General features: G+C 35.7%; 1 protein-coding gene across 1 annotated transcript in view; it reads right to left on the bottom strand.

Annotated features, from left to right (window-relative positions):
* The window catches only part of LOC126457597 (cytoplasmic dynein 2 heavy chain 1), an 808,157-nt gene that overhangs the window by 119,407 nt on the left and 676,559 nt on the right, over window positions 1-12,191 (bottom strand). Inside the window, exons 58-61 of the mRNA XM_050094037.1 lie at window positions 7,795-7,953; window positions 7,010-7,249; window positions 6,779-6,934; window positions 3,218-3,337 (exon numbers count right to left, since the gene is read on the bottom strand). Coding sequence (XP_049949994.1) covers window positions 3,218-3,337; window positions 6,779-6,934; window positions 7,010-7,249; window positions 7,795-7,953 — 675 coding nt within the window. The remainder of the gene's footprint in view (window positions 1-3,217; window positions 3,338-6,778; window positions 6,935-7,009; window positions 7,250-7,794; window positions 7,954-12,191) is intronic.

Genomic DNA, 12,191 nt, shown 5'->3' on the forward strand with positions numbered 1-12,191 from the left:
AAGAAACAAAGAAATTTTGATTGCTGGTGACTTTAATACAGATTTTCTAATGCAATCTTCCAGTAAACATTCACTGCAGTTAGTAATGTTGTCTTTCAATCTAACTCACACTGTAAACTTTCCAACTAGGATCACTAAATCCTCAAGGACAGCCATTGATAACATTTTTATAGACAAATCAAAGGAACAAAATCATATCATAAAACCAGTTATAAATGGACTATCAGATCATGACATGCAGCTCCTTGTTTTAGATGTAAATTCTAAGCAGATTATCAAGACTGCTAAATCTGAGTACAGGAGAGTAGTCAATCAACCAAAAATTGAGTGTTTCAGAAAACTGCTCAAAGATATGAACTGGAAAGATATTTATAGAGCTCATGACATGAATGAAAAATATAACACATTCATGAACAATGTCAGTACCATGTTTGAAAACTGTTTTCCTCTAAAAGTTACTCAAATTAAACAGAAGTCTATAATAAAACCACAGATTACACAAGGAATAAAGATTTCCTGTAAGACAAAAAGGAAAATGTATCTGTCGACCACGAATAGCTCCAATGCTGATGATTTAGCTAAATACAAGGAATACTGTAAAACATATAAAAAAAAGTAATTCAGACATCTAAACAAATGCACTACGAGAAGAAGATAGCAATGTCAGGGAACAAAATAAAAACAATATGGGATATAGTGAAAGAGCAGACTGATAGAAGCAGAAAGGAACAGGAGCAAATAGCACTAAGGGTAGATGACACATTAGTAACTGATGGGCATAGTGTGGCAAATCTATATAGCAAGTACTTTATATCCGTTACTGATAGAATGGGACTTTCAGGATCAGTAAATAATGCCCTTGAATATCTGAAACTAGCATTCACAAATAGCTTCAAGTACATGAATATATCACTCACTTCACCAAAAGAAATAACTTCCATAATAAAATCTTTAAAAACAAAGCATTCTAGTGGGTACAATGAAATATCAACAAAGTTAATTAAGACATGTTCTTGTGAGTTTAGTACAATTCTAAGTTACTTGTGTAACCAGTCAATTATAACTGGTACATTTCCTGACTGGCTAAAATATGCAGATGTTAAGCCTCTATTCAAGAAAGGGGATAAAGAGATACCATCAAACTACAGACCAATTTCACTTTTGCCAGCATTCTCAAAAATTTTAGAAAAAATAATGTACAGGCAGCTGCTCAACCATCTGACCACAGATAACATATTATCAAGAACACAGTTTGGATTTATGAAGGGTTCTGATATCGAGAAGGCTATTTACACTTACAGTGAAAATGTACTTAATTCATTAAATAACAAATTACAAGCAGCAGGTATTTTCTGTGATTTGTCAAAGGCATTTGATTGTGTGAACCACAACATCCTTTTAAGTAAATTAGAACTCTATGGTGTCACGGGCAGTGCTGCAAAATGGTTCAAGTCATACCTCACTAACAGGAAACAAAGGGTGTCAGTGCAAGGGACTAGTGAATTAAGTCATCAGTCATCATCAGAATGGGAAGAAATTACATTTGGTGTCTCACAAGGATCCATCGTAGGACCATTGCTTTTTCTTGTGTACATTAATGATCTCTCATCAGTTACACTGTCAGAAGCAGAGTTCGTTTTGTTTGCAGATGACACAAGTATTGCAATAAATAGTATGTCAAGTGTAGTTCTAGAAAGATCTGCTAATGATATTTTCATGGATATTAATAAATGGTTTAAAGCCAACTCACTGATATTATACTTCGAAAAGACTCACTATATGCAATTCAGAACCTGTAAGAGGTTTCCACCCAGCATATGCATAAAATACGAAGAAGAGCAGATAGAAGAAGTTGACAGTTTTAAATTCCTGGGATTACAACTTGATAATAAAATCAGTTGGGAAGAGCACACCACAGAACTGCAGAAACGCCACAACAAATCTGTATTTGCAATTCGAGTGTTAGCAGACATAGGCGACATGAAAATGAAAAAGCTTGCATACTTTGCCTACTTTCATTCCATAATGTCATATGGTATAATATTTTGGGGTAACTCTTCAAGTCAAACAAAAGTTTTCAGAGTCCAAAAGCGTGTAATATGTATTATTTGTTGAGTAAATTCATGGATGTCCTGTAGAAACCTCTTCAAAGAACTGGGTATACTAACTACTGCCTCTCAGTATATTTACTCATTAATCAAACTTGTCCTAAATAATATATCTCTTTTTCCAACAAACAGCTCAGTTCATACATACAATACCAGGAACAAAAATGTTCTGCACAAGGACTTAAAAGCGCTTACTTTAGTTCAAAAAGGGGTCCACTACTCAGGAACACACATCTTCAATAATTTGCCAGTAAACATAAAAAATTTAGTTACAAATAAAGATCAGTTTAAAAGGAGCCTGAAAGACTTACTAGTGGCCAACTCCTTCTACTCCATTGACGAATTTTTTAATAGAAACAAATGATGTATATATTCATACTATTAGTATTGTTATTTCACCTTAAAAAAAAAAAAAAAAAAAAAAAAAAAAATTGACATGTTCCACATCCACGAGGATCTCCTCAGCACGGATCTATGGAACGAAAATCTAATCTAATCTAATCTATAGATACAATAATGATCAGAGCTCTCACACTGTAAATGTCATATTTAAATGACATAATTTAAAAGAAGAAAAAAAGAAGCATGCACATAGTTGTGCATAACACAGATTCAATGAATGACAGTTATAGCTAGCACCACTACATGATTTGATGTTGCAACAAAAACTATTGATTTTACAGTTAGACTTCTGTAACAACCATTTTATGACAGATAAATAAAATCTTTACATTTAAGATCCAATTGCTAACATTTTAAAGGAGGAGGAGGATATTGGTGTTTAACGTCCCGTCGACAACGAGGTCATTAGAGACGGAGCACAAGCTCGGATTAGGGAAGGATAGGGAAGGAAGTCGGCCGTGCCCTTTGAAAGGAACCATCCCAGCATTTGCCTGGAGTGATCTAGGGAAATCTCGGAAAACCTAAATCAGGATGGCCGGACGCGGGATTGAACCGTCGTCCTCCCGAATGCGAGTCCAGTGTGGTAACCACTGCGCCACCTCGCTCAGTACATTTTAAAGGATGTAGCAAAGTAAAGTCAGTTCTAAATTAAAACACAGGACTTGTAAAACTGAAGGAAATAGTAAAATTGTTAAAAAAATGCCCACCTTTATTGTGTAAACATCTATTAACTGTTCCTTACTTATCCAATCTGGCAATTCACCACCAATACTACCAGAGTCTGCTCTTATCACAGACAAATGCTGTCCCAGAAAAACACTCCATTCCTGTAACACATAACAAAAAATGTTATTTCTAATATCAAGTTGATATGCTGGTGCTCTGCAAGCGGAAATACACTGATATATTTGCAATTAAGTAATATTTCAGGTCTTGAACAAAAGCAAAGTTGCCCAGCATGCCATAAAGCAAGAAAAGGCTAGACAACTGATATAGGTCAATAAATGTTTCAGTGCAAATAAAAATTGTTTGATTTCTGTTCCAGTATTTCAGAGAAATATTTCTAGAAATGATGTAGTTTCTGCAAAAAATATACATACAATGATGGTGCAATCCAGTACAGAGCATTAAGTCAGTAAAACTGTATGGAAATAAAAAGTACAAAAATAAAAAGTCAGCAGGGATTGATGAAGCTCCAGTATGTGTACTGAAAGTACGCACTCACAGCACACAATCTTTTTTATCTAATGTAATACATGATCTTTCAACTGGGTCAACAGATAATGGTCACTAGATACCCTCCGCTGCACACTCCTGTTTTATTATTAGTTGTGTGCCCTTAGCATTTTAATATGGGCATGACCACTAACTAGTTATTAACCAGGATGAATGACCACTGCCAAACTGTGACCAAGGGCAGAACTGACCACCCAGTCACAGAATATGCTTCCCAGCGCAGCATGCTTCAGTTCAATGGCTGCTTCATAACCTGTGATATCTAGATCCTTCTCCTCAGAGTCAGTATTTATGAACTACCCAGATGGAAGTTATCCCTGCAGCACATCCTTCACTCCCATAATAATCTTTGCCTCAATCTCAGCTACCCCACTGCTTGCCAACCTCTACCTAACAGTCTCCTCTTTCTCTGTCCTCTCAGACCTTCCCAAGTCACACCTCCACATTTTCATTGTGCACCGCACAAAAAACTCACCAGTTCTGATACCCTTGAACTTGCTGCCTCTCCTTCCTGCATTACTATCTCGCAATCCTATTGCCTATGTCTGAGCTACGAGTCACCCCTCCCCAACCCCTCCTCACATTTTCTGCCTCTGTCTTCCTCCATCCATCCCACCACACACTGTCTTATAATATTGCCACTCTGAAGAAATCATGAATCATATATTGCACCCATCTACAGACTACAAACCACAAAAATTAATGTTTGGGCACAAGGAGAAGACTGAATGGATGAAGTCTTTTCCAAAATGTAACTGTGATGAATTTCCACTGAAAGAAAAAGTGAGAAGAGCTGTCAACATATGCCTCTGATTTCTCAATGTCCGCTAGCCACTCATCAAAACCATGTTTATAATAATAGTACTGACTGCATTCTTTATGGTGTATACTTTTAGATACTTGCAAATTACACTGCACACTGCAACAACATGTATCATTTCTCCTTTAAAAGAAAAATGTCTTCTTCATGAATCATCTTTACACTGTAAAGCAAGTGCTGACATAATGGTTTTGCTGATGAAGGATGGAGCTTACCATAAATACTTTCCTGAGAGTGGAACATGAGATATTTGCACATGATCTGAGTTTCTTCTATGTCTTAGTGAATTAATATGTCTTGCAAATGAAAATTTTGTTTTTGTTTTCAATAGCTTCTATTTCAAACTGTTTTTAACTTGTAACCAATTTTTTATAATATGAATTTGCTTCCACTTACAGGTTCTTGGTATGCAGTAGAGTAATAACGTAACTGGTAAGACTATTAAATGCAAGACTGACAAGATTTTGTCAATTGCAACACTTTTAAATAACAGTAGAACATTTATTCCTAGGTACATGACCATGTTGTACCTTTCAACATTTTTGCACATTTGGGAGATCTTACTCTTCTGGATTAATTTTCGTAATTTCAGGAGAAAATAGCAGCAGGCGAAAAGTGAATGCTATTATTTAAAAATGGAATAAGAAGATATATTAAACTTATGACACAGGGCTGACTAGAACCCAAAGTCCGAAAAGTGTTCCAAGGTATGACACACCCCCCTACATACACATTTTGTGCGGTTTTCTCACGTTAGTATTGGATCAAGGTAATTGCCAAGAAATATAGCTGAGGTATCATCACTGCTATTAAGTGCAGACTAAAAAAAATTATTCACAGTTTTAAATGAATAAATAGCTATTCATTTGCCCCAAATACATATTAGACATTTCAGGTTCATCAATTTTTTTGCTTTAGAGCTTCTGATTCTCTCCCAGCAGTAACAAAGATAGTGTCATCTAATTTTTATAAACAACAAAGTTCCAGCCACCGAACCTTGTAAAATTCATAATAAGACAATTAGAATGTTTGAACTGTTATTATGCATTATTTGCTTTCTGTCACTTGGCTCAGATTTAATCAGAGAGAGTTCTGTGCCTTTATAGACGTAGCAGGAATGTATTTTTAATAAAATTATATTCAAATATTTAGGTGAGTGGCTAAGCAGTAAAAACAAAGAGAAGGAAAGTTTATAGATAACAGAGAATAAGGTAAACATTGTATTACAGAACACTAGAAACATATACAGAAAGAAGGCTTTATCATGGGACATCAAAATTAAACTTCATAATGTAACAGTGAGGCCTGAAGCTCTGTATGTCGCTGTAATGCTAAAACTAGTGTGAAAAAATAACCTAAATAAAATTATAAAAAAAGGAAGAAGACTCCTTAGAGGGTTACTTGTCCCAAGGACAAGAGAAACAGAATACTACAGGCCAAGACTTAACAAAGAATTCTACAAACACCTAGTGAACACAATTCACACAGTGAACAAAAGAATACTGTCATTCTTCAGACTTTTGTCAACAATGTGTGATGACAGGCTGACAAAGCAAAGCTTTATTAAAATTATGAAGCTGAAAGAATAACCAGTGTGGTATATTTGGACACTAACTGACCTCAAAGAAGCAAACATCAGCACAGGAATTAATTTATGAACAACATTCAGTAAGTGGTGTTCAGGATGAACAAGAAAGGAAACCTCATAACACCAGACGTCTCCATAAGCAGAGAGCAAAAAACATTAAATGAATGTGGATGAAGAGGAAGAAAATTGAATAATGAATGCAGCATGAATTGAAATACTTATTTAACATGCTATGTATGATGGTTTTTAAAATAAATAAGTAAATAAAATTATAGGACTGACAGAATCAAAATCTTTACTAAAGCCCACAGTGGTGCATTTACATACAACTTGGACTCATATTAAGATGAAGTGAAAAAGCAGTATGTTCAAGTGCTTTCACAGTTGGTAAGCTTGGTCTGAAACTAAACTGAGACACATTAAAAATGCGATTCACTGATAGGTAATTACAGATTTGGAGGCTTATGCAATGCTCTACTACTTTAAATAGGATCAGTTTTATGGAAATAGAGAGGTATTATTTGGGCTTTATTTGTTGCCCTTTTGCCTTTGGGAAACATCTCCTAGAAAACATATGAATTATGAATACACACAATATTATAGTAATGATATATTTGTACTTACATCATCTGGTATTTCACTGGGAAACAAACTGTGTATTAAATGCAAAGCAAACATCAGTCGATCTGACTTAAAAAGGCTGCGAGAAACTTGTTGATATGTCAGGAGCAGCAGATTCTTCTTCTGGTGTTCTTGTCTCTGATCTATGTCATTTTCTTCCTATAAATTGGAGTTAATAAGCAGTCAATAATTCAACTGGTTGAAAGTAGAAAATAATATTTTAGTGAGAAATACCTTAAGCATATCTAATGCCTTCTGAAACAGTCTTTTGAATGAAGCCACTGAGAATTTGTACATACTATTAACTTTTCCAAGACTGTTTATAACAAAGAACAAGTTACTTCCAAATTCAGCATAAGGCTTGTAAACTTCACATTCTTTATTAAGTTCATGCTGTAGTGCACTTGATTCCACCAGAGACTGCCTGACAGCTGCACTGCTGGCTTTTGTTTCATTCAGTGAAGCAAGAAGTTCCTGCAAAATTTAATAACAAAAAGACCTGATGAGCATTCCAAGAAAGTGGACCACATAAAACTGTAAGAGGGAAGAGTAATCATCTTTCATAAAGTAAGCTGAACTGTACAGTGTTTCAACCATAGATTTGTTATGCAATAATGTAGGGAAGAAAAGAAAGGCAGCATCTGGCATATGAGGACTTAATGTATTGTGACAAAGCACAGTATGTTTAAACTGACTGTGTTAAGAGAGACTACTATGACAGTTAGGCACATTTTACATTTGCAAGGCTCATATATGATAGAAATGTATGGTTGATCCATTAATGTACAATGTATTTTTCCTTGAAGATGACTGTAACATTTGAAACTGGTAGAGGATAAACGTAAAATAGTACAACTGATGGCACAAATATGCTTTCCCCAAATTACTGGAAAAGTTCTACAGTTTCATTTAGTTTCAGTTTTATCAATGTAATGTTGTTATCACTTTTGGGTAAAAAGTAAATTCCAACATTCTAATGAATGAGACACTATTACGATCTTAAATCAGATGTCACACACCTCATTCTGCAGAATGTCTCCTTCAGCACACACAAGTCTTTGTAATAACTCTTCTTGCAGCTTCTCCAATTTCATTTTGAAGTCTTCCTCTTGTCTTAAGAGATCACTACGGCGAGTTTCCAAGTGTGGTTTCTCATGTTGCAGAGCCACAGCAAGAAGCTGTATCATAAAGTTTTCCAAGAGGTGAGAAAAACACTACCTAAAACCTGACAATCTAAAATGCAATACACTAATGTGTGAATAACATTTATTAGTATTTGATGGAAACATAATCAGATGGAAGCTACAGATTAGATAATAATCTTTATCTATTACCACCTTTCTGAAGAATTCAAAATTTCATGCACATTCTCGGATTCAGCTGATACCACAAAACAAGATATGTCTAGGTGAAAAGAGACTGCATTCTGTTGGTCATATAGATTACTGTAATTCCTGTAAGATACAGAATCTTGAAACTTCTTAAAAATTAATATTTACTGCAATTCCCGTAATAGACAGAAATCTTGCAATTTTTTAGAATTAATATTTCACAGTCTGCTTACATGTTATCCTATGTCCTTCCCAACTTCTTCTTCATAGGAAAGTGGACATCAACCTGCGAATTTTTAAGAATACTGCTACCACTGAATTACAAAATCATAATGAAATTGGTAGTAAAATTTATCAGTTTGGCCAAATGTTAATGACTGTGTATAACAAAATGGTACTACTAATTTTGTTTATTTGGAAAATGGCCAGCTTGTTGTTGTTGTCGGTGGTGGTGGTGGTGGTGGTGGTGGTGGTGGTGGTGGCATTCAGTTCAAAGACTGGTTTGAAGCTGAAATTGAATCATAGCAACTGAACAGGAGTTGCCACGGCAAATCAAATTGTTCTGCGTGTCAAATGGCTAAGATCTCATCAAATGTAATACTGTTTAAGAGGGAAACAGATGAGTAAAAGGGGGGTGAGATGCATAAATCAGCTCATTTTATCAAATGGTATTTTGTGTGAATGCACTGAGAATTTTACATGTCACCCTTTCAAAGATCAGTGTCAGTATCTTGATTCAGGGAAAACTGAATCCTCCACAGTCAACTGCTATAAGCTACAGTACTAGGTCACTGATAAGTATTGAAGATTATAAAAGAAAATAAATGGGCTACAAAGTAGAAAATCACATGCTAATTCATGCAAAGAGCAAGACATCCAGAATCATCTACTCATTACGGAGTACAGAAGCAACTTGCCCACACTTGCCCACCTCTGACCACGAAACACAACAGAATACATTGGAGGAATATTGAGCTGACAAGCTGCACAGCGAATGGATTTCTGTGGACTCCCTGTGAAACTATTGCGGTTGTGTTCGACTTCTGTGACGGACACTTGGGGATGGCTGGCGATTTGCCTTTATACAGACAACCTGTTTCTCAGAATTGTTCATGCCATCATTTACTGCTCTGTGCTGTAGGATGATCCACACCATACCTAGTACGAAATTCACACAGAACAGTTATTACTGATCTGCACTGCGCAAAATGTAGAACACAAAATGTTTGTAGTGATTCGAGAATTTCCATGTAAATTCTAGAACCACTCAGCCTTCTACCATCTCAAACACATGATATTCTAGATACAAGTGTGGGATGGTAAAATCCTACCTATTGCACATCACATATTTGTGTGTGCAGGTTTAAAATCAGTCGCAGGAAGATAGTAGACGCAGCGGTCGGGCAGCACCAACAAGTACCTGTTGGGCAATTCACAGAGGTTTTAGTGTGTGTGTAAGGAAGAACCGTGGAGTTTTTATGCTGATCTGAGCTTATTGTGTCACTGCGTATTATTATGTGAAATAAGAACAGTTGAAAAAGTACTCTTGTAGACCCTTGACTCAGCCCTGGTAGAGGCAAGACATATTTTCCGATTCGTTTTAAGAAGGCATGGTAGTTAAGCCAACTTTCTTTTAACTGTAAGTCATTTTGTTTCTAATGTTTGACGGTATAAGGTCCTTACAGAAAGTTACATATGTATGTTGAAAGTGTGAATTATATTGTGCATGAAAGTCAAATACATCATTAACTGACGAAAAGGAAAGTTTGTATGTCTACTCATTTTATAAGTAGAAAGAGGCCTAAAAGTTCCTGTACCTAGCACTATTAGCTGGAGAAGAAGTCAAGAGATTTTCCAGCAGCCGGTTATCCAGTGAAGAAGAGTGGCTGCAAACCCCAAGTAAGTCACCTCGTAAAGAAGTGTAATGTGGTTTGGGGCAGTAAATCAGTATAACCCATACCCACACTCACACAAATCGTTGGAACATTAGATGTTGTCCTGACACCATTTTCATTAGAACTGAAGTGGGTGCACGCTGCTGATACCTAGCGGGAGCCATGTAAAACTTGAGAGTTTGCTCTTTCCAACAGTGTTTTGTTCACGCACATATCTTAAGTAGCATATTAGTTATGATATTTTAAAATCAGATGATTCTTATTGATACATGCTGTACATAAATATGAAGCCATGTGCAACTGACAGATCAATAAACATACTGAGAAATATTGAATAAAGCCATGTACAGTTGACAGAACAAAAAACATACTGAGGAATAATGAATGTAACACAAAATCACATTGTCAAATGATGCACATCATCAAGTGTACAATAAGCAACATGGTTAGGAATGAAGCAGACCTGTGACACGACTGTGAAAAAGGTGAAACAAACCCATGTTATAGCTGTGTGGTCAGCAAATCAACATGAAATCTGTTTCGAAAAACTGTATCACTTGCTCACAGTGATCTCATGGGACCTGTTGATGTTGCAAGTGTAGGAGGCAATAGATATTTAATGACTATCATGGATAATGCAAGTACATACATATTTATGCATTCCTCAAAAATACAGGTGAAGCATTTGAAGAATCAAGAAATGAAAGATTCAAACAGAAAAACACACCAGAAAACACCTGCAGAGAATCTAAACACACATTAGCCTAGAATTCTGTTTGCACAAATGGTCACAGTTCTGTGAATCTGAAGAATTTGGCATAGCAATGACATTCACACTGTCACAAGACGGTGTAGCCAAACAGCTCAGCAGAATGTTAATCGATATGGAAAAGTCGCAACTGCTAGGAAGTAATTTACTAAAGAGTTCTTGGGATGAGCAGATGTACACTGCGACACACATAATGAAAACAAGAAAAAGAAAGAATTTATTGAAATCTACAGTAAACAGTAGTGAAGATGAAAGGCAAAGTGAAAGAAAAGATTCTAACACTGAAGATGAATTTTATGGTTTCTCAGATCAGGAGGAAAATTTGGAAGAAACTAAAGGTAATCAGGAACTTGTGGAACATGTTGAAACTTCATGAAGTAGATGCAGGCAAACAAATTACATAACAAACGAAAAAATTGGTTTAAGGAAATGTTATCCAAAGACACTTCATTCCAAAGAGAATACTTATGCTGACAAAGCACAAATAAACATAATGTGAGGAAGCAACAGTGACGAACTATAAATGTATCAGGAAGCAATTACTTCTGATGAGGCAGTAATGAATCAAGAAATTAACTCCTTGAAAAATCATGGTGCCTAGAAACTGGATGAGGTGCTTAGAAACTGGTTGGATTCCTACCTGGTGTAATTCCTATGAAGAACAGATGGGTATTAAAAAAAAAAGACAGTTGGTGAGAAGCAGATTTTTAAAGCTCGTTTAGTCACAAAGGGATTTAGCCAAGTAAAAGGTGTAGATTATAATGAGACTTATGATACTGTTTCAAATTTCAAGACAATTCAACCACTGATAGCAGCAAGTGTTGAAAAAAACTGACATATTGATCAGTATGATGTGAAGAGTGCTCTCTGTACAGCAAATTAAGGGAAAAGGTATATGTGCATGAGCCAGAAGGCTTCATGAAGAAAGTTTGATTTGCACTTTAAACATGTAAATATATAGACTGAAAAAAAGTGGCAAATGCTGGAGTAGTCATTTAAACAACTCACTAGAAAATCTTGGATTTATCCGAAATGATATAGATCCATGTGTGTACAAGTTAAGTGGAAAGGAAGGGAAAGCTATTCTGTCTGTATATGTGGATGATATGCTTACATTTGCAATGAATGAAGCAATAAGGCAACAAGTAAAGAATCATTTAGGAAGTTGCTTTGAAATCAATCACATGGGTATGGTGTCACACGCTAGGAGTGAAATTTGAGAATAGCCGAGATGGAACAATTAGTCTTTCTCAGAAGGAGTATATTAAACAATGACTTGACAGATTCAGACTTCAAAATGCTAAGGGTGCCATGAACCCAGTGGAAATAAAATCAAATCTTCTTGAGGAAAAGTGTGATGAGGAAGTTAAAAATCTTCCATATTGTGAGATTATTGGTGGACTACTTTACCTTCCACACAG

Source organism: Schistocerca serialis, chromosome 2, assembly GCF_023864345.2.
Source record: "Schistocerca serialis cubense isolate TAMUIC-IGC-003099 chromosome 2, iqSchSeri2.2, whole genome shotgun sequence".
NCBI lineage: Eukaryota > Metazoa > Arthropoda > Insecta > Orthoptera > Acrididae > Schistocerca > Schistocerca serialis.